Source organism: Tinamus guttatus, unplaced genomic scaffold (genome assembly GCF_059628265.1).
Source record: "Tinamus guttatus ecotype Peru unplaced genomic scaffold, ASM5962826v1 Tinamus_guttatus_pri_ptg000423l, whole genome shotgun sequence".
NCBI lineage: Eukaryota > Metazoa > Chordata > Aves > Tinamiformes > Tinamidae > Tinamus > Tinamus guttatus.
In genome coordinates this window covers 1,462,035-1,485,238 of record NW_028288957.1, presented here as the reverse complement: position 1 = coordinate 1,485,238, position 23,204 = coordinate 1,462,035, and the positions used below count along the sequence as shown (strand labels likewise).

The window sequence follows — 23,204 nt, the reverse complement described above, 5'->3', positions numbered from 1 at the left end:
AACCGCTTTACTGCTTTATGGATTCTGATTGTGCTTTTCTTTACAGAGGTGCTCTGCAGGTACTGCAAACAGCCCCGGACGCCCTACAAAGCTACTGAGAAGGTCCCCGTGGAGCCCGAGCCGGCGTACAGAGGAAGGATGGTGCCCAGCTCCCTCCGCACGCGCAGGGCGCTCCGTCCCGCACCTACCTCCTCCACGGGCCCTGCTCTCGTGTGCGTCCTCCCCAGCCAGCCCCGAGCCCCGTTGACTCCTCCGTGCAGGACCCGAGCAGCACCCGGTGCATTGAGACATGCACAACAATGAGGCCAGCCGTTCCTCTCGGCAGCAATGCTCCTTCTGCTTACCTCACAAGTCTCCAGCAAGGTCAGCAATCGATTTTGTGCCCCGGTGCCACAGCCTGCGTGAACGACACAGACCCAGGGAGCTGCGTGTTTTAAGGATTCGAGGCAGGAGCCCATCGCAGGGAGGGCAGAGCCCTGGGGACGCAGTGCAGAAGCCATCCCCTGTAATACGCCATGCTAATGCTGAATTGAATGAAAGACAACTCTGGGGACAGCACAATTAATAATCTAGGCAGCCAAGCATCAGTTTCTCTCCCTGTTTTGAGGCAGACTGCAGAAAATTCAGAAATCAGCAAACTATGAGCAAGCTGCCCACAGGACCCTGAAAACCGCTGAAGCCCAGGGAGGCAGCGCGACTCCAAAGAAGCTTTTCCAGGATTGCTCTCTCCAGGACTGAGAGCGCCTGGCAAACAAAAACAACCAAAGAGGCCCAAAAAGCCAAGGCAGACAGCGCTGGCGGCAGCAGCGCAGCGTGCAGGGGCTGTGCAGCCAGCGGGGGCTGCTGCAGGAGCCGGCTCCCACCCAGCTGGGCACAAGCAGGAGCCCCACTCGCCCAGCCTGTGTGGCTACTTGGGGGCCAGCGGCTTCCTCCACTGCTTCATGTGCCCGACCTGCCTCTCGGACCTGCCCACAACACACACTTCAACAGATGCAGAGCAGCACGGGAATTTGTCAGTTAATTTTCATGCAGCAGCTCTCTCTGAAGGCCTGTCCAAGCCGAAGCGTTTGCAGGATCAGGTCAGCTTATTACGCACCTCTCAGGAAAAAGTAACACATCTCCCTGGCTTGCTGCATTGCAGCATAAGGGAAATCTTGCTTACTGCCTGGCCCAGTGCTGCTGCAGCCAGTGGGTGTCCGGCATTGATTTGGACAGGGCCGTTTGATCTGACCTTACATTCTTAAAACCATCAATCCTGGAGAAGCGGGCAAATAAATAAATAATAACTCTTTCCTTCTGGTGATTTTTATGGTACTGGCCCTAGCTGGAAATCCCATTAGTTACTCGCTTTGATCATGACTGTTCCTGCAGGATGGGGAGATGCAAAAAGCATTCCAACATGTGAGCAAATGAGGACCCCTGAAGAATGTTTTAATAAAAGCTTCTTTGAGGTTTAATACATTTGCACTATACCAGCTGCTTTACTGTTTACTGTTTGGCTGTCGGTCCCCTCTACGCTGTTCTTAGCTCTCCAGGTGGAGCTCTTCAGCTCCCTGCCTGAGTACAAGGCAGGTACTACCCATTAGTAAAACACCAGCCAGCCCAGGCTTGGCTATTACATCAACCCTGTGCTGGAAATACAAATGCCACAGCTAGCATTTCACATGCGTGTTGAGGTATGGCCAAGGGCTTGTGTGCTATTTGAGTGTTGTGTAGTAGCAACTACGCTCTGAAGCAGATTAGGAAAAACCTTTCAGGCTTTGCTGAACTACATCTCTCTCAGAAAAAGCAATCCAAGGGGGGAAATACATTTCAACCTGTCCAACACTATAAAATACCAATTGCGGAGCTGCAACTCATGCACATCCCATAATCACCGTATCACCCTCCCATATTTTGTCCCAACCAGACTGTTCTATGAGTTCAGGCACACAGGCACACAGGCAGATGAGTTAGCAGCAAGAACTGTACAGGGGGGGAAAATAGTAAAACGAATAAGTAAACATTCCTTCCCTTGCCTCGGCCCTGGATGGAGAACTCTGCCTTCTGCACCGCCTTTGCACCATGTGTTCGTATACGCACAAATACAAAACACGTATACACAAATGCAGAACACGCTGGTGTGTACTTTGCTTTTTCACGTTGGTGCAAATTAGTATTGTGCACTAGTTTCAGGGGACGGGAGAAATGCACTGCAAAGTCACTGTGCCTCGTGTGACGTTTCTGGAACACAGCGCTTGTAATGCGCAATGACTGAAACTAAACTGTCTCACACTAGCCTGTTTGGCCACTGTTTTATTCAACTTTGAGGAGGGCTACTGCAAAGAGCTGATCTGGTGCTGTAAAGAAGCAAAAGCCGGAGAGTGAGTGGGAGTTTATTAAATGTATATTATTCACCTGCTATTTCTGTGGCAGCATTGAGAATAGTTTATATGTTTTGTGAAGAGGCTACTCTCAAGTCCTCACACTTTCACTCTCAGAAGTGCTGAAAATGTAAAACTGCTTTTAATGTTAAAATCAGAGAAGCACCGTATCAGACAAAGGAATTAACAGCTTGTATGATGGGGCTGAAGATTGGAATAGGGTTTTATTAGCAGCAAAATTCAGAAGCTGCATTGAAAAAAATCTATACATCGATGTCATCTGGGACGTGAAACCATTTTAGATGCTTTACTTTTGCTCTCTGCCAAGTACTGCACTCAGTGCAATACAAGAAGGATTTCTGGTCCCGAAAACTGCATTTTAAAGTGATTAAAATTAGATTAATGTAAGATTACTTGGCAATTCTTTACAAATGTGCTAGAAAAATGGGACATAGAATTTTAAAAGAGCATTATCGCTCTAGCAATGCAACACCAACGTTGCAGAAGCTGAAGACTCTGACCATGTGAAGCTCTTACCACCTGCACAGTTCATAGCAAGGGAAATTAATTCAAACATCTTTAAACGTCTGGCTTTAAACATCTCGCCCTTGGGCCTCCCAGGCCCAGGCTACCTTGCTGGTGATGACACTGGGGCACAAGGGTGGAATTAGCCCCATCCAAGTCAGAGGCTGCCTGGGAACCTGGAACCAGGCATCCCCTGAAAAATAAATGTGTTATTTTATCTTTTAACGTCCCATATCAACAACAGTGTTGTCTCTCACAGTGTAAGAATAAGGATGATTTCTATCTAGAAACTGTATTATAAACACATTTTTTTAAAGAATTATTTTAATGTACAAGTATGCATTTGTAATATTCTAAGCGCAAGAGAAAGACTCATAACCAACTATGAGAAAGTTACAATTACCAACCGGGGAGTTAGAAATAAAACTATAAAATATTCAGCTGATCCATAATTCATCTGGCAGCAGACAGCCAACCATCTGGGCTGGAGCGAACTTGCAGCTCTGGAATAGGCTGGGGTGTGAAGATATTACATTCAGGAGAAATGCAGTCATCACAAAAAAACACATCAAACGATGAAGCCTTTGTGCAGCTACACAAATCTATGATTCCTTTCTCTAGTTATATATGATTGTGCTTCAAAAATAAAGCATGAGACATGAATAAAAGCTCGGCACCACTGCCTGGTGCAGTGACAGGGCTGCCGCTGACTTCCTTCTCTTCACCTCCATTCATCGCTACCGCTTACACTAGCCAGATGCATCTTCTGCACCTATCTTGGTTCCACGTTAAACTACTTCCCAAAGTCGATTATCAGCATATGCATGAGATTCCACAAATTAAATTATTCTCTCTTCCTGTTTAAATGTTAGCTCTCCAGCAGGCTCTGGATTTAGTCAGAGAGAAAACTCCTGACAGCATGAAAGCTAAAGGTGGGTTTCTTCCAAAATCCTGGCCTTTGATGCCAAATCCCATCGGCAGGGCCAGCATTGGATGCCATGTGAAATACCTCTTGCACTGAACAGGAGGGAGGAAGGAAGGAATCAGTTCATCCTGCTGTGCCAGATGCACTTTGTTTTTAAGGGCACGTTGCCTCGGGTTAAATGCTCAGCTCCTAATACCTGTGTTCATTAACTGGAAGCTTGTGTGGCATCTCTAAATGGCAGTGTCCTCCACTTCTGTCACTGCTAGCTCCTTTCTGACCAACGTGAGTCTAAAGCATAGCTTAAGCTATCAGACACACTGAATTCACGCAGGACCGCCTGCAGCTGATAAAATATTCTAGGAGTTCGTAAAATAATCAGACAATTTCATAGAAGAAAAATTCATTAAGGGCTATCAAGTACCCCCCCGGAGGTTGGAGGGCACACTGAAAAGCACCCCTGTGTCTGCCTCATGCTTGTATCCTTCCTAAGGTGTCTGCTGCTGATCACTGCGAGGAAGATGACACTGCTATAGCTGACATTACAGGTAAACCATTCTCACCACCGTGGCGCCAGGACAGGGCTTTTACAAAAATACTCATCTGCTTAAGCTCTTGTAGGCCCTAGACCAGCAGCTCTGGTTGGGAAGTAGAGCTGCAAATCTAAGTCTCGCTTTCCACCTGGTAGAGCTGCACGCAACACACTGCATTTACTGCAAGCTACCAAAACAACTTTTGTTGTTGTTATTTAGAAAGAAAACAAGCAACAACTCCACTCCCAAATGCCCTAAAGGAAACCAACAACAGCAACCACAAAACGCCCCAAAAAACCCAACCAACCAACAAAAACCAAGAGATGCAGAAGACGCAAGAGCCAACGTCCTGCGCGGCTCAGCGTCCAAGCAGGCCCCTCTCAGAGCTCACCTGCTGGCACTCACCCTGCTGCTGCCTTCCCCGCTCCCCAGGTTTGTCACACCTTTCTCTATCAGCCTCCAGAGCAAGCAGCTGTAGGCACAAGACCGTGACAAGCTCCGTGTTGCGGGTTTCCCTTCCCAAGCTGTGCCCGGCTGCTTTTCAAAGCCTGGGACATCCCGACTTCTCCAGAAAAACAAAAACTTCTTTCTTCCTTTCTCCCACCACTGTGTCACAGCCTGCACAACCTAAGGGAGCATTGAGGCTAGGAGTGCGTGTCCCTACCCCTGATGGCCTTCTGGTTGCTACCAGCATCTACTGATGCCCTGGCTGAGCAAGCGCTTAGCCCAGTGTTGCAGGCAGCACAGGGCCTCTCTGTCTCTGGACTGTTTACGTGTCATTGCTGCACCTGGCATTTCTCTGTTTCAGCAACTGGTACTTCTCTGTTTCAGCCTCAGGCCACAGGTTCCTTGTGGCTGGGGATGGCCCCATTCATACACTTCAAACAGCCAGTTTTAGAGTCCCATCAAGCTTGGGGGATCTGGCATTGGAAACGTCAACTCCCACACTGTTAATAAAGACGTCCGTATCTTCCCCAAAGGTTCCAAACTGCCACAGAGACCTTGAGGAAGCTTTAAGCAAACACTCTCATGGGTTTCAAACCTGCAAAGGTTGTGTTCTGAGCACACACGTGCATGTTCCTGCCAGGATACGACACGGATGCAGGCAACCTTGAACCACAGCCCGCTTGCTCCCTGGGGTCTGTGACAGGCACGAGTCTCCAGCCAGGACTGCATGGAAGCCATGCAGGACAGCTAAGACAGAGCACCCCGAGGGAGAGGCACATCTCTGTCCAGAGCAATAGCACCGCTCAACCAACCTGCTTGGCAACATCACCGAGGAAAAATGTCATGCGCTTGTCACTCAAAGAAAAAGGTTCAGTATTAGTGGTATGCACAGCATGGCTATAGGAAATGGTGCTGAAAGCTGCATTAGGAGGCAGTTTCAAAACATGAACATTCGAGCAAAGTCATGAAGAGGAAAACAATGTCTAACTCAGCCCTGTCACTAACAATCATGAATTATTCAGGCAGCTCTAGCCCATGGGCAGCAGGCACATCTTTCAGTGCACTGACACTGCATCACCCATGGCTCCCCACCATCTGGATGGTGAAAGCGCCACGGTAAATATTTTAGAGCCATCCTACTGGGGAGAACCACGCTCAGACCAGCTCCTGTGCATACACAAGAACTTCTAGCCCCCAGATAAGTCCTACCTTGAACCAGGGCAGCTGAGGTGTCTTGCCCAGGAGGCTGGTGGACGGAAGGCACTGAGAACAACCATGGTGATGGTGGCCTGATCCTCCCAGGAGAAGAATTTGCAACACTCTCACAAACCTGAGGGTCTGCAGGACTCAGATGTAGCTCTGGACCACGTGGTTGTCCTGATGTAGATGTTCAGGGGATTGCAAAAGGCCCCCCACCAGGGAAGGAGAGGAGACAAGTTGAGGCTTCCCTAACCTCCTGGTCTGACTGCAGTGCCCAGCTCGGGTGGTACAACCTGCTGCTCACCTTCATGCCACCTGTGAAGGGCTGGCACTAGATGAAATTGTGCAAGTCTCTCTGAGGCTTCACTGTATCATTATAACAAGCAGTTCATTTTTCTGCTGTCTGTGTGTCCAGATTTGAATGCCTAAAAGACAATTTACACAATCCACAGGCAAAAGCCATCTTTGCTTCTAGCCTCCGAGCTCCTCACTGCTTGGCTTCTCAGTAAAACGTGACACAAGCGAATCACAAAGATAAACAAACCAACAAACCTGACCTACATACCATGCACTAGCAGTGCCGTGCAGCTTTACAAGTCCTGCACACTGGTGAGGTGTCCTGATGGCCGTGTGCCACATCTGCTTCCACAGGCATCCCGCCCCATGCCTAGCAGGAGGCTGGGGTGCCCTGGAACCAAAACGGTTCCCCAAGGGACATCCCCTCTCAGCAGGGAAAGGTGAGGTTTTAAACAGCGAGGCAGGAGACCCTGGCAGCTCCTGCGCTACCTCCTCATCACTGGTGGCTGTTCCGCTGGCCAGCAACACCCCGAAGAAAGAGACAAGGGTCTCCTGGCGCTTGATTTTCAAAACCGATGAGCCACCTCTATCTAGATTTGCACGGAGGACAAGGGCAGCTCCCATGAGGGACCCACTGGCACAAAGAGTTTATGCAGCGGGAGGCTGGGCAGGGAGGACAGGCATGGGCCAGGTGGGGGGCTGCAGCATGAGGCTGCAGGAGGCACCAGCTCATCTGCAGTTTCTTGTACACAAACATTACTTGGTTTTCCTGCGATATTTCCAAACTTCATTTCAAAACTAGGCAGTCCAGAGAAGACTACAACCGTCTGAAAATGCCAGACTGATTGTCAGTGCCAGTTCTTCTTATCATTAGCCAAAACCGGAGGGAAAAGAAGATGAACAAATTATTTTGGAAAGAAACACGTTGTTTTTCAGGAAGCAATCCCTTCAGGATCCCAAACCAGATCGCGTTGCTGCTTCCAAGAGCTCCCAGGTACAGAGCACCCTGCAGCTCGTGCTGGCCTGAAATGAGCAGTCTTTTGGGGACTGCCAAAGCCAAAGCAACAAAATAAACTCGGTCACTCCCCTGCGCTGCTGCACTAGTGAACACCTGCAGGAGCTGGCCTTGCCCGTAGCGTGCAGGTTCTGCACTGCCCACGGGCAGCAGTTCTTGCCTCAGGATTCCTCCTCGTGCTCCGGCTGGCCCTGCAGCACGACCTGAACTCCAAGGTCTGCTGGCTGCGATGCCCTTCCACCGGGGCAACACGGATACACTGTCATTAACGAGAGCCACGGGCAGCGTACGAACCCCACAGGCCCGCTGTTTCCCATAACAGAATTTTCCAAAGAAGAGTTGTGGGTTATAATTGTGCAAGGGACTATATTCTTGGCATGATGCACAGAAAATCAGTTATTATGCATATAAATCCCACTGCAACAACTGGAAGGCTTGCACATAACTCACACGGCAAGACCATTCCCCCACAGACTGCAGTGCTCAACAATGTATCATCTTCTCTTGTGCAGCTACATTTAGGGAGGTTTATGTGGATTTAGCCCTGCACATCAGGGAAAAGCCAATGACAACGATGAAATACTAATGCAAACCTAGGAAGAGGAAAACAGACTTTCTTCAATAAGAGACTTACTGGCAGTGGCCTTCTCAGCAGGACCTCAGCAAACAGCAGTAGGACTGTGACCCTCATGGATCCGCACTGAACCTTCAACAGGTTTCTCACCACCATCCCCAATCGCTCCCCTGATAGATCTCCTGCCACATCCATCACCAGTCAGCAGTGACCGAGGGTGCCTTTGCTTCCTTTTCTCAAGAAATATCCCAACAATTTGTGCAGTGCTTCAACAATGTGGACTCCAATGTGGACTCATTACCGGGATGGACGAGTGCTTTAAGAGCTGCAACACAACCACCCTCTAGCCACACTGGTTGCCAACCCCATGCACGGACCCTTGGGCAGTAGAATGGCCCAGCTAACATTTCTCCACGTCACCGCAAGGACCTGACAATCCCACCTAGCTGTTACAATGCCCGTTGCACCGGATTTCCCGGGTAAGCATTTGCTGGAAGGGGAAGGCAAACGGTGCTGGTGTCTCAGGTGGTGGTGGTGGAGGGTGAGGATGGCTCTGGTGATCTGGCAGCAGTGGTGTGTGTGGGCCTCACAGTCCCAAATGCCACTGTTTTGTACTTCTGGAGGGGCTCTGTGGAGAACAGGGGAACAGCAGCATTGAACCAGCCCTGGATCGAATGGCAAGAAGCCAACCAAACAGGCGAAGGGAGAGATCCCTGCAAAACAGAGCCCACGAGGGACAAGAGAAACTTACAGGAAGGTCTCCAGGGGCTAGAGAAGCTGTGCCTGGTGCGTTCATTTGTTTGGAGGCAGATACAACCATGTTTCTCCTCCCCATGTGACTCCCAGTGACCCAAGCCAAGGCCAGCTCCCGGCCACACGGCTCTGCTGGGCCCCAGCCGCCTGCCCCGAGGCGATGGGCTCCTTTTTCCCTCTGGGTTTCCAAAGGCCTGAGGCGTGGGTGAGGGAAGAAGGCAGGCCAAGTGGTCCCCATTGCACAGGGCAAAGCAAAGGAGGACACAGCACGCAGCAGTGTCTCAACCCGACCTTGTCAGAGAAGCAGGAAGCTGCACCATACCCCACTCAGCCGAGGCAGCCACCTAGGCCTCACACAGTGCAAAAGGACCGAGTTCCCTATAATCACACAAAACAACACTCCTAAGGCAACCCTTCCCAACGTTAAGACGTTTTAACCACCAGCATTTGGAATCTTAAATATCTCTCAGGGACATCTCTTTCCCAACACAACAGCAATAACACTCTTTATTTCACTGGGTGGATACACTAAAAGGCAAAAATGTAAAGTTGTCTCTGTGCAGGGCTTAGCATAAAAGAAAAAGGAAAAAGCCACAAATCCTAAAAGCATGTCCTGCTGGAAGGAAATATTCCCACTGTTGAAGACTGCAGTAATTCTGTCCTGTGAGACATGAATTCCCTCCCACACATATTTTAAGAGGCCACGGGCCAACCCTCCAGACTGGGACTTCCTCCCATTTCAGTGGGAGGTCTGCATCAGGTCCAAAGGGGTAGGGCTCCCACCCCAGCCATTTCCCCAGATTAAGGTTGCACTTACCTGCCTGATTTGTGGTTACATTTACAGACACATACTGCCGTGCTCCGGGGCTCTGGTCGGACACTCCATTCACTGCCTCAATTTCAAAGGTATAGTTTGTATGAGCAAGCAGATCCACCATCATGACAGAGGTGTTTTTCAAGTCGGTTTGCTGGGGGAGGTACCTGACATGACTGCCACATGCCTCACACCGCCCTGAGTGTGAGTTGCACTTCTTGCATGCAATAGAATAAGACACATCTTTCCTTCCACCAGTATCAGCAGGGGGAATCCATTCCAGAAAGACACTAGTCTCGTTAACATTTGAGATGGCACTCCGAGGAGCAGAGGGGGGTCCTGGTTTGCAAAGTGAGAAAAACACATGGTAAAAACAGTTTTATCATTCATCCTGCTCTCTAGTACTCTCTAAGCTGAAGAGATGTTGCATAGTTCACGTGCTGAAAAGCACACAGAGACAATCCACAGCAACAGCAGAAGAACAGGGAGGATGGGGATTTCTTTTGAGACCTCCCACAACACCGTAAGTGTTGGGACACGGTCATTTGTGTGGGAAGGCAAGATACACACAGTGGGGCTGCCTCCAAAACACCCACAGAAGCACGTCCCACCCCAGGCATTGCCTCCGATGCTCTCCTCACTCCTCTAGCCAAGGAAACTGCCCAAGTCAGTGCCACGTCACTGGCAGCAGGATTCCCCCTCCTGGCCCTACTGCTATATTACTATAGTTATATTATATATTGCTATATATCTAGATACTAAGGAGATATGCACAGGGTCCACTTCAGACACCGAATCTTTCCCTTTTATGCACCCACCTCTCCCTATCAGATCTTTGCAGACAGAGAAACTTAAGCGCGGTTGTACAAATCACACCTGAACGAGACACCTAAGGTAGCCTAAAGCAGAGGGCGATCTACATGAGCCTCTGGAACCACGACCACGTCTGGGGCCTTCCCGGTCCGGCTGGTTAGCTCCACCACGCCTGCTTGCTTGGCCAGGTCTCCATGCTCGGCATGTCAGCACGGCTCTGGCAAGGCTCCTGCAGCAGAGCTGCTGCCAACGTGCTCTGCTCCCCAGTGTGCTGTTAGAGAGGCCACGGGCTGGGCAGGAAAAGCCATATCGGACACCAGATTTCCAGAAGTGACTCCCAATTCAGCTGTCCGTTTGGAGACACCCGCAAGACAACTCAACTGGAGAAGGTGCTGGCACATACCTTTTCAGATGCCTCATGCTACAGAGACACCAGAAACATGAAGCATGCCATGACACTAGATCTATATATCTGCAAATGCTGGCATGGCTCTATGGTGGCCTCCCAGTGAAACCAGCAGGACATTGCAGGCAAGCCTCTGTACATGCAGACCACGGCCAAATTAAAAAGATCACATCCCTCTGATGTCTTTGCACTACCAAAAAACTTTATCCGTTTGGGACAAAATGGAAAATATTGCCTACGTGGTATTCGGAGGAACTTTTTGCTTTAATAGATTTGTCTTGGTGATCAAGTCACAGATACATCCTGCAGATGATGCAGAAGGACAGCAGGAACCTCATGCAAGAGATATGCACGTTATATATGGATGGTACTGAATTAGGAAGAAAGGGAAATGAATTAAAGAAAGTTCAGCTGGATTTTAGCCATAGCATCACAAAAGTCACATAGCAAAATCCCACAGAGTGGGATTTTCTGAGAGTATGTAAGGATGTGATGGCAACACACCCCCATTCAGCCAGCCTAAAAGCAAAGGACCTGCCCAGGTCTGTGTAGGTTTGAGGACGAGCTGCTTGGCTGCCACCGTGCCTGCAATCCCCCCTAGCGTACAGAGCATCTTCTGCATGAGGGCTACAATGAGCGTCTGGTCAATGACCTCAAATCACTTCAAATGGAAAGGAAACCTTCCCCGGAGGGGCTTACTCACAGGCCTGCCCAAAAGGGCCCTACCACGAGTCTGGGCATTTCTGCAAGCTGATGCTCCCAAGCTGCACGAGCACTGCTGAGCTACCACCACCAGCGCGCAGCCAAAGCCACAACTACCTTCTGCCCTCTTGTGCTCATGCTGGCATCATGGAAACCACAAAATTCACCACTGGGGCTGTGTGGAGTTATATACATTGCACACAGGTTATTATTTTTTTCCTTAACATCAGTTAAACTGCTCAATTTTTATTTTCACTGAATGAACTTTTACCGCTGACAGTACTAAGAAAAATAATGATGAAGTTGGATACAAGAAGCATCTATTGGACAATGTGTCTTCAGTGGGGGATAAATTATTCACTGAAGTCACCAGAGGTTTCTACTCGCTTTGCATAGGAGAGTCAGCTGCTTTCTTGAAGGCTTAAAACCATCAACTTCAATGGAAATGCTTTGAAGTTAGTGGCACTCTGTGACCTATAAAAACAGCATTCTCAAAGGGGCTCTAAGAATTGTCTTTAGTAGTCTGCAGATACCTCACAAGACCTATTTGAACACTCCTCAAATTGCACTTGGGTGAAACTTTGAAAAATGCCAGTTGGGAGAACAAAAAACTGTTTTAGTTTCTGAGGGTGAGGGCCCCTAGGATCTGCTAAGAAGGTCTGTCTTCGTTTCCAACTCCTCTTTACCAAGGACTAAGACACTCGTTCAGGCATCCTTTTGTTTTTTTTTTTTTTTTAATTTGCTCCTCTGTTCACTACAAAGGCGGTGCTGTTAAAATTCACCCTTTCTGCACCATGATTTATTGATCAGAGGCTCAAAGCAAAAATATCGGTGTTTTCCTTGACGGACAGAAAATGTTTCCTGCAGATGAGCATATTTTACATATAACCTGGAAGGTAAATTTCCCCTGAGATAGATATATATATTTACACAGAATAAACTTAACTGTAACTTTCTGAGAATAGACTATTACACCAAACACTATAAAAACTGCAGTGTGTCCCACACCTCACACCATTTTGAAATACTTCCCCATTACGCTCTGAATTGCAACAGAATTATTCGTGCGAGGTCGGTGGGAAAAAATGGTGCAACTTTATAAAATTTCATTTTAAACTGATGTCCTGCAAGGAACTGAAGCTAGGTTTATTGACTTAAAAAGATATAAAGCACAATTACTTCCTGGAAGATGCATAAAGATATTAAGACAATTACCAAATGCCTGTACGGACTTAGGTTTTTGTTGTCTGATGGTAATAATTACCTCAGGTTGCCTTCCAAAACTATTAATTTAAAAAATATCAAATAATTGCTTATTAAGTATGTTTAAAAAAAAGGAGAGAAAAAAAATAGAGATATATTTCATTTCTACTCCTCCCCCCTGCTCCCCCCTCACATACATTGTGCTTAACTGAGCAATTGACAGTATTTTAGTAGTTCATTTTCTTTAGTGGTGGTTGTGGGGGGAAGAGTCATAAGGCACCTCCGGATTGAAAAGCATTCCTTTAAATTAGGAAATGTAGTTTTATAGCTGTCCCAACTGGCAAGGGGACTTTGCAGGTGTGGAGCTGAAAACAAACAGTGATGTATTCCCTGCAATTAACTAGATTTCAAGGCGAAGGAACCCTAGGAATTCTATTAACTTCTGCAGTAATAAATAAGGGTCTCACTCAAAAACTTGCAATATTTTCCCCCCAGCCATGACTTGGGTCTGTCTTCCTTGCGTTCCAGCTCACTGAAAAAGGCTGCTGTCTTGCGCGCTAACTGGACTGGGTGAAGATGTTGGGCTCTCTACCTGCTCTTTTACTACCCCTGCCCGAATTTACCCCCCTGCAGTGGGCCAGCACACGCACACGCTTCCTCCCTCGGCACAAGCACAACTGGGTTAGCACAAGCCCCCGGGGAAGGATGCACGGGTGAGATGCGGCAGCGCGGGCGCTCCTCGCGCGAGCGCCGGTCCTGCAGGAGCGGAGCGGCTGCAGGAAACCCCCAAAACAAAGCAAAGGAGAAGTATTGAAAAAGCCAAGACAAATAAATGGTTAAAAACACCCAAGCAAACAGAAAAAGGAAAAAACACAGTATTCGTGGTATAGCCTTTACCTACAGGGTTGGGGTTGTACCAGAGGCCTGAAGCAGACAGGGACTCATCCTGCACCTTATTTGAAAACAAGCTGGTCAGCAGGCTTCCCCGTGCCCCTCGCACAACCCCGGCCTGCACTCAGCTTGTGAGTCTGCACAGGTCTCTTCCTCTGAGCTGGGGGCTTCTTACCCAGGCTAGTTCAGACAGGCCAGGTGCATTTCTTTTCCCTGCTGAGGGAGGATGGACAGCAGCACTGCTGCTGCCATATGGATAGCGGGCACTGCGGGCATGGACAGCCTAGCACCACTCTGTATCAGTCCCTGCCTTTGGGGCTGCCTGAAATAGGTTCATTTTCTATGCGCTTTGAGTGTTCAGAGTTCTCCTCCCCACTACCAAAATGAGTGGACCCATCTCTCCTTTACCTATGATTTTTAAGACATGCTAGTGGTCAAAATGGGCATTAAGAAGCCCTGGTGTGAAAGGGTTTATTTTTGTGCTTTAGCCCACCTTAGCTCCTGCTCTAAAAGGCAGTGGCATATCTGCTTAGTAGCCTGAGAAGTTCTTGCATGGCTCACGTCCAGATCACACAGCAGTAGCTACCGCCGTGCTGCCCAGGGCCCTTTTCTGCTTTCCTAGAGGACACCTGCAACAGCTACGTGTTTCAAGTTCCCTCCTCTGGTGAAAATTAAATGTGAAGATTCAGGAATCCCACAACTGCAGCACCTTGTGTGCCAAGCGCCCGCTCGAGGCATGAGGAGACCTGCTGAGGGCAGACCGCTTCCTCCGCGAAAGCGGCTCTCCATCAGCAAAGGACTTCTGCTTTCTCTCAGTGCAACCCAGGGAGCTGGAAAGGATGGTGGTGGGCACGGGGAAGAAAGTCTAGAATGGCAGCTGATGTCCTGCTGGCAGCTCTGATGTCCTGCTCTATCCAGCCCTTTGCTCTGCTCGTTTCCGTCCTGCTTCTCCATCCTGCCTTGGTCTGGGGTCTGTTGGGATGACGGTTGGGAAATGATCCCTGTGATCTACCCCAGCAGGCTCTGACATGATCTTATGGTGATCTAAAACCTGGCCTTCAACTCCTGAACTTCCAACTCTAGGAAAACGATGCAAGGAGACAGGAAGGAAGTTGACTCTTCACCACTTCCCAGTGGCTCTGACACATGAACCTACATCCCTTCTCCATCAGTAAGGCTTCCTGCTCCTGCCCCAGTAGTTCAGCTCCTTTTCAGTTATTTAACCACTTCTACAGCGCAAAACCACATCTGGACCATGACATACCTGGTCCAGCAAAAACTCAGGGTCTTGCTATGGTGATCTTAGTGAGATGAAGTGGGGGTTATGCAACATGGGGGCCTAAATATTTGAAACAAAAGAGAACAAGAAGTTTCAAAGCTATAGTGGAGAAGGCAGCTCACAGACTGTTGGGAAAGGGAAAATTAATCCTCGATCCCACCACCTGCGGAACTACTCTCAGTAGTCCAATCTGCCTTCTATACCTCCCTCCCCTTACAGCACACAGAATAAATTCTGTATTTTTGCTGTTGGTTTTGAGAAGCAGCTTTCTCTGCAGAGCCTCGTGGCTACCCTGAAGATTAACCATCTCCCTGAAGATTATCCATCTCCAAGGTGGCCAAGAAAGGCAGATCTCGCTCTCTGCTTGTCCAGTGAAAATGAGCTGAGAGATGATGCTAAGCAGGACCATGCATGTTCTACCCACAGCTAAAGCTGGAGCCCTCTCCTCTGAACATGTGCCCTACACCTGCACACATATCAACTTGCACCAAGGGCTGCTTCTTAAATGTGATGCTATGGGTTAGGAAGGTCTCTGGTACGCTTGCAAAGTGGACTGCAAGAGATGCAGCATCTGCTGTGATGCTTTGCACCACGCATTAAATAAACGCTTCCTGGAGTTAATGCCACCTTCAGAAGCAAAAGGCCTGGGTCCTCTCTCATGTAACTGGGCTACGAGGGACAAGCCAGGGACATTACAAGTGGGTCAGACTAGGTGCAGAGAGTGCAGGCTCCAGCCCAGAGCCTGTCAAAGCACAGTAATTATGATCATAAAGTCTAGTCACAGCATAGGAACAGCTCAAAAGGATTAAAAACAACCCTATAAGCACGTGCTTACTTGTACAGGCCATTGTAGGTGGGTCTGATTCCCTCCTAAAATAGTGCTCTTCACACAGGCAAGATGTGGATGCTTCATCAAGCGTGTAGCTGTGAGGGGGACATTTGCTGCAGGATGGACTGTGGGGTGAAGCTTTGAAGAACCCAGGTCTGCATACTGTAAAAAGAAGAACCACAGGCTAAGCTCTCCCATCATAAAATTCAGTCTTGTCACATTTCCTTTTAAAAACATATCTTCATCTGGAAAGAAAACAGACACACACTCTCAAGCTATTTTGTTTGAATATTTTACAACACCCTATCCCACTAATAGACAGTGCATATTTAATATCTGTACAAAAAGAGAATGTAAATCTGCTGATTGTTTTTTCCTCTAGCACCTGCCTTTGCCAGGTATGTGTATTGCTGGTCGAGTTTATTAGACCTAACAGACCCTGTGCTCCTACTTCAGCAAGTATTATTGTTCTCTTTCTTAACTTTGCATTCAGTCTTAGAAAATCAGGTAAAATACACCTTATGGTTTTTTTTGCTTAAGATGTTCTGTGCTCAAAAACTCAATGTCTTACCAAATAAACAGCAATATAGTTGTGGAAGGGATCTTGAGATGGACAGCTTTAGGGTTCTACGACAAGGCTATTCCCCTAGAGGGTTTTGCTGGTTTGTTTGCTTTTTGCTTTGGTGTTTCCCTGAATACCTGTGAGGAGTTTTGAAGCATTCCCCATAAACAGAGCGCTCTGGGTAGAGGCTGAATCAGGCATGTCTGCCACACAGTACAGTCCTTCCAGGGTCAGCTTGTGTGCACGATGAGACACAAACGCTTTGCACGAGAGCTAATTGTGCTGGCACAAACACATTAGCTGGTGATTTTTCCTTCCCTTTTCACACAGAATTGCAGAATGGTTCAGGTTAGAAGGGACCTCTAGGGATCACCCATCCCTGCTCCAGCAGGGACACCCAGAGCCCGTGGCACAGGGTGGCATCCAGTAACGCAAAGCGCACACAGTAATCCCGTGTTGTCAGCCTGCTTCCTCACCCCAGCAGGGCAGCCTGTCCGCCTGTGCGCACACCCGGCCGCGGCAGCGACACGCACAGCCGCGCGCGTGCTGACCTCAGCTTTGCAAAGGGCAAACCGGTCCCATGGGCAGACGCAGAGTTACAAACCCACGGTTACTCAAAGAAGGAAAAACAAAGCACGGATGTGCTGTTCTCAAAAAGCAGGGATCATAACCACACTCTCATGTCCCAAAGCGCTGTTACTTTTTACCTTCCAAGTGCAGTGCTTTGAAATTAATTATGCCCAACACCATATCAGTGATTCCCAGGCCTGCTATCAGACTTACAGAAGTTATCTGGAAATCACAGCACCTTTCTACCTCCGTTCAGACTTCTAAGTCATAATTAATTTGCAAAGAGAATGAATTCATAGGAAAAGCCCTGGTATTATCCTGCCAGGAATGCCCTAGACAATCACAGCGTGAAGGTCATGTGCTTATATCCAACCAGAGGATGCAATGGCAGAATTCTTCTTCACCGTGGACAAAATGCTGATTTTTGCTACGAATCCTGTTTCCTCTGAAGTAGCAAGTAGAAGAACAGACTCTAAAGCTGACTCAGCAAAGATTGGAGACTTGCCTGTCAGCTCATAAAAAAACAATAACAAATCGGAAAGAGGTTTTATTTGGTAGTGAAGCTAAACTGATTTCAGTGCTCTCCAACACAGGGAAAAAAGTCATCTTAGAATCAGTCAGCAAGTCAGTCCCTGCCCACACAGATCACTCTGAGATCTGCCCGAGAGCTGCAATTCAAGAGCACCCTCTAAATCTGTCCCCACTCCAGCTTTGTGCTGATCACTGGGACCACAAAGTGTGCACAGTCAACGCGGTCCTTCACAGCCACCTTCAGATACTGCCCTATCTGCAACAGGGAACTGTTCTACAATCTCTAGATAATCTTTAGGGACAGGAGACCATCAAACTGCTCCTCTCTATCCTGCAACTTGTATTTCAAAGCAGAATCAAACTCACTTGCACATTCAGATGGTAAAGAAGAGGAAATGAAAGCATGAAAATGCACAACATTGTAACAAGGACAGCCAATATCTAGCGTGTACTTGATGTAATTAGCCTTCAAAAAAGGACTTGAATTCATCTCATTATGTCCCATCAAGAAAGACAGAAAATCATTATGGCACAAGAGTTTACTATGCTTCTATCTGGGGCAAAGCAGCACATGCAAAGTCAGTCAGTCGTCTCTGACAGATTTTCAACGGGGTGCAGTTTGCTAATGATGGTATGGTATCTAGCTCTACTTGAAGGGAACGCTTTATTTTCACAAATAAGTACAATGCCAACGGATTTATGAGATATCTATAACCCCGTGACAGACCTCTCCCAATGGAAACGCTCCTGTACGCTGCGTTTTCAGCTCCGTCATGCTGCTCGTTGCAGAGCTGGAAGGCAGCGGTGCCCGGGTCTCCGAACAGGAAGGCAACACATCGCCACCAACTCTTCTGCTTGCTTCACCGAGCTGAAGTTGTAGCGAAAGCACCACAGCATTTGTGCAGCATTTTAGACGTAACTCGAGATTTGTCTAGGACGGGTTCAAAATAATAATACAACCCTTGCTCACCCAGCAAGCAGCTCAGCTGTGGAACTCCCTGCTGCACGGTGTTGTGGAAGCCAGGGGTTCCCGTGGGTTCAACACAGCTGGGTGACTTCAGGGCAGAGGAACCCACTGACACCATCCCTCACCTGAGGATTTGTTTCGAGGCTGGGCAGCATTGGCTGGTGCACTTGGATTTTCTGCCTTGGATGTAATAACTCCATTTTTTTTTGCAGATTGGATTCAGAATAGATCAATGCCACAAAGAGCCAGTTTTTTTGCCTACATACCTTCAGTTCTGATCGCTTATCTTACCAATCCTCTCCTGTCAGTCAACCTTAAAAATCTCTTCATAAAGTATACATGACTTGATTTAAAATTACATGGGTATCTGGGGTTTAACTTCTTATAAAATCTTATTTTAGCCTTCTTTATTTTTATCTCAGCATTTCTATTCAATGACTTTTGAAAGCATACTTAGGACTATCATGACACAGTCATTCACTTAATGGTACAACCTCTCTTTTCAAGGGGGTGGGGAGAGGAGGAGAAGTCAGATGATCTTAGGATTCCCCATAATCTGCTGCAACACGGCTGAAAAGAAATGAAACAGAGTTTTAAGCTGTTAATGACACCTGCTTCTTTCCTCCTAATATCAGAACTGATAATTCCTTAACTGATTAATAGGCACTGATGTGTGAAAATAGTCTTTAAATGAAATTGGCTGCTCGAGGGAAAAAAAAAAAAAGAGTATTTTTAGCTACAGCTACAGCCTGCTGGCGTTCAGTATAAGTGGGCTGTGTTTCTGTCAGTAACACACCCGCTATTAGCAAGTTATTTCCCTCTCTTTATTTTTAGAAGGAAGCGCACAACGTTGCCAGAGGGGTAGCAGCTTTGCGAACTCCTGCTGCCTCAGGACTTGAGCCCGGGCGCGTGGGGAACGCTGGGGTGATCCCTTGCACCAACCTCTCGCTGAGAACTGGCTTCAGGGAGAGGCACATTGCTAAAAACTGGGTCTTCAGAGGCAGTGCGGGCAAAGAGACGGAATCGCCAGGGCTCCTGCAGCGAAAACCGGCCTTATGACCATGAAAAAAATGCTATGCCCAATCTTGATGTGCTACGTCGATACTAGAGATGGAGAACGCTAGTGGGGGGGAAAAGCAAGCAGCCAAAGTAAGCCCCCAAACAGCTGGGACTTCCCAACAGAGATCACTTTCTGCAAGTCTTAACATCAAATGGTTCCCAGCTGCAGCAGTGAAACTGTCCGTGAGCTTCCCCTCTCGCTGGGTTGCCCCATCAATGTTCACTGGCCTCAGTTAGCTGCGAAGCTTCAGGTACGGAAAGCAAGGACCAACCACCAAGGTTCTCCATTTCCTGAAGAATTAGATGGATGCACACAGCAGGGAAAACCACCACCTTGAACACAAGCACTCAACTATTGGGACCAGAAGTTAATATTACTGTGAGTTCAGGCCTTGTCTCTGGAGAGAGAAAAGTTAGTGGACATGACCCTGTGAAGCCTTGAAACGTCAAGGAGGGATGAGAAAGGTCCAACCTATCACTCCCTCTGCAGCCCTGTAGTTCTCACATACTTGAATGCTTAGGAACAAAGCAACCTTTCACGACCCCCAAAACTAAAGCTCAAGTAGCAATTAAGCTGTCTCTCTTGCACATTACCAAATATCTATAGTCTCTGCAGTGGTCAGAAACCACAAATATGTCAAGTAGTATCAGTAATCCGTAGATAAAGCTAATAAATGAAACCTGAAAAAATGAATGGGGATAAGCACGCAGCCTAGCCAGCTGGCAAAGCCCAGGTTATCACACCAAGAGCTACGTTTCCTTCCCTGAAACACCTTTGCTCCTCCTTCCCCTCCTTCACTCGGCTTTGCTTTTTAACCCTGCAAACTCCTCTGGGCATGGGCTGTCTCTGTGCACACGGGCAAGCTGAACAGGGCTCACATCGCCACGGCTTTTAGAAGAGACCACAGCAAAGCAGGACTCCCTGCCCCGCAGTGAGGCGCGAGCTCCGTAATCCACGCCGTGCGAGCAGGGCTGGAGCGTGTGCTCAGCAAAACCGAGCGCGGCTCGGGAGCTCATCAGCTCTGCCCTCACCAGCACAGCGCTCCAGCCGGGGACCGCGCTCGTAGAGTTGAAGGGTTTGATAGAAAACGAGCTACGAAGCGAGCGAGGCCCTGACGCGAGTCGCTGGAGCTGCCGTGCCTCAGAGCACCCACGCTGAGGAGAGGGGGCTGCTGCTTCGCTGCCGTGCCCGAAGCGGGAGGCAGGAGGCCGGGGCTAGGCCCAAGCTTCGCCGCGTGGAAGCAACTAAACCGCGGCGCTGCCCTAGGCCACGGCCTGCGCTCCCGCCGCGCGCCGTCACCACGAGACGAGGCAACGCGGACCGCGGCCGCCTGCCTTTCCGTCTCCCGACCAGCACGAACAGATGAGCTCTGAGCATTTCTGCAAAATATTTGTTTGTGCATCAGGAGAAAAAAAAAAAATCGAGTGTCTGCCTGCAGGCTCTGAAGAGCTAATCTGCCCTTCCTGACAGCCACCATGAGCTGCGAGCCAGCTCTGAAAGTGCTGCCAGAGCTCTAAAGCTCCAGCCAACGTGCAAGAGGCCCCGATTAGATCTCATTTGGGACTCGGTCTCCCTATCGGCAATAGAGTTACGTTGCTTCCTGCAGCGTGCCTTGGGGATTTGAAGGGAATGAACTAAATACTCCCCTGCCAATAGAACCCTGTAATTCCAAGCTTCCAGTCTGCCCGGATCCCACAGACTTGCTGGCACCCTTGGGCTACTCAGCTGCCTGATGCTGCAGCCCAGGAGCTGTGGAAGGGCCCTTCAAACGGGGTTCTGGAGCTTGCTGAAGAAGTGGGTCAGGCAAATGCTTTGCACCTTGAAGAGAGAGACTCGATTTACCTTGAAGGGAGGCCGATTCATGTATCTCAAGTGGGAAATACGCTTTGTTCTTAGAAAATATTGTGGCTTTTGATGCCTTTCTGTCCAACCCTGCTCCGATTGAGGCTGACTTACCTCTGTTCTGCATAGAAATAAATTCCATCTCTGAATAAAAAATATCCTTGAAAACTAGAATATAAATAAATTAGTACTTTCACTCCCTCCCCTTGAAATACCACTTTCCTCACCACGTGACTCACTAAATTGTCGCACCGCAATTTATGACATGAGCAGAGTTGCTGGAAAACAAAGAATTAACTGCTACTAATGAGATTAATGTGTTTCTTCTAAATGGTATAAAACTTCATCACATGGCAGCAGTCTGAAGAATTCATCAAATTCCCAAGTCAGCAGCATTTGCAAGCCATAAACATACACAGAACACAATACATTAGAAAATGCCTGTGATTACGTGAAGATCTTAATGTGCTTTATTTCTGGGCCTTATGACTTTGCTCTAAAGAAGATTCCAAAGTGCTCAGTGAGGCAAAAGCCTGAATCAAGCCCCAGGAACGCAACGGAGGAGCGGTGAAGGAGACTCATATCCTGGCACACAGGCAAACCCTCACCATCATTTGGGTTTGATTTTGCAGAATGAAAGCGAGCTACGGAAAATAAATGCTCCTAGGGAAACGGGAAGATGTTTCAAGGACTCGGCATGTGCGCCCAGTGGCTTTGCTGGCAGCGGGGCTAGACTTGGCCAACGGTGAGCACTTCCCAAGGTCTGCTCTTGCAGCACTCTGTTACCTGTCTACAAACAGGACCCTTTTTGCAGCTCTTACCTTTTGCTGACCTCCCCACTGCAAAACTGGGGCTTGCCAAAGAGCAGCTAGAGACAAGGGTCATCTTTTCCTCATGCTACTGCAGTTCCAGCAGCGCGTACTGGTAGGCACACGCTCTCTTCACAGAGGGGCTGCCTGCATTGATTTCGTGAATTTTCCTGCCCAAAAAAGCTGGGTAAAACCACGGGGACAAAGGGACCTGGGCTATAAGATGAAGGAGGCAGTCCCCATCTCATTGCGACGGGCCTGTGCTATGTATCAAGTATCTATGCAAGTAATCCATGCAAGTATGCATGTCCATAATATGTGTACTGCTGTCTACAAAATCCATGTATCTTTTCTCGCTCTCTGAGGTAGAAGTCTTCACGATGCACTTAAATTCTGCTCGAATTACTGGGTTTTTGTTTGTTTGTTTGTTTTATTTAATGAAAGCATTTAATTCCCTTCCCCAAAGCAAGGGATGATTTACACCTCTGCACCTAAGCAGGGAACAGGGATTAAGGGCTGGAAGAAAGCAGACAAACTTTCTTTTCCGCACGCCAGGAAGCGGCACCTCGAGCTGACTCACGCTGCAGAAGCCCCAGCTTCTCCATCGTTACTGACAAGGTAACTTACGCATTCAGGGTACCCTGTGCAAGCAGCAGTGCGGTGATGGACAACTCACAACTCCCTTGAGCTCTGCAGGAGCGCAGGCTGCCCGGGAATAACAAGCTCCATCCCTAATGGCAGTGATGGGACACAATCAAACCTTAAAATTATCCACCCAGAACCTCCCGATGTCCGTCTGGGAACGCGCCCAGCACAGAGAGCTATGCAAGCTACCCAAGCAGGAAAATTCGGTGGGATTAGTGTCTTTCAAAGCCACACGTTTGCTGGCACAATGCTACAAAGAGGTTCAGGCTTCTGATTCAGTCTGCCATGCAGACCTGGAGCCTGGCCAGCAAAGAAAGAATGATTCTCTAATTATACTGCGGTTTGGACAATCACAACCAATTGTGGTTAAGAAATACGACATTTGGGAGAATTTATTCTGATGATTTATGTCATGTGCGTTTACTCTAGCAACATTTCAAGGTTTTCGCCTGAACAAATAGACTGCACATATGCAGGCTTTAAGGGGAACTAAAACGCTTAAAACATTTCCTGCTGAACGACCATATCTTGTACAACTTCATCTGCGTGGGTGAGATCTTTAGGTAGCATAAATCCAGCATTTCTTCTGTCGAGTTCATTTGACATTTCAGACCAAAGCAGGCAGCACCAGCTCAAGCCTAAACAAAAAGAT

The 23,204-nt window shown here is 48.3% G+C and overlaps 1 protein-coding gene across 13 annotated transcripts in view; it reads right to left on the bottom strand.

Annotated features, from left to right (window-relative positions):
• The window catches only part of EPHA5 (EPH receptor A5), a 174,319-nt gene that overhangs the window by 67,315 nt on the left and 83,800 nt on the right, over positions 1-23,204 (bottom strand). For 7 of the 13 annotated variants that reach the window (XM_088531589.1, XM_088531593.1, XM_088531590.1 and 4 more), the window contains exons 4-5: positions 15,573-15,728; positions 9,447-9,782 (exon numbers count right to left, since the gene is read on the bottom strand). The exons of 4 other annotated variants lie outside the window; for them this stretch is intronic. In XM_088531589.1, coding sequence (XP_088387715.1) covers positions 9,447-9,782; positions 15,573-15,728 — 492 coding nt within the window. The remainder of the gene's footprint in view (positions 1-9,446; positions 9,783-15,572; positions 15,729-23,204) is intronic. 2 more of the 13 variants (XM_088531596.1, XM_088531597.1) reach the window with 1 other exon arrangement.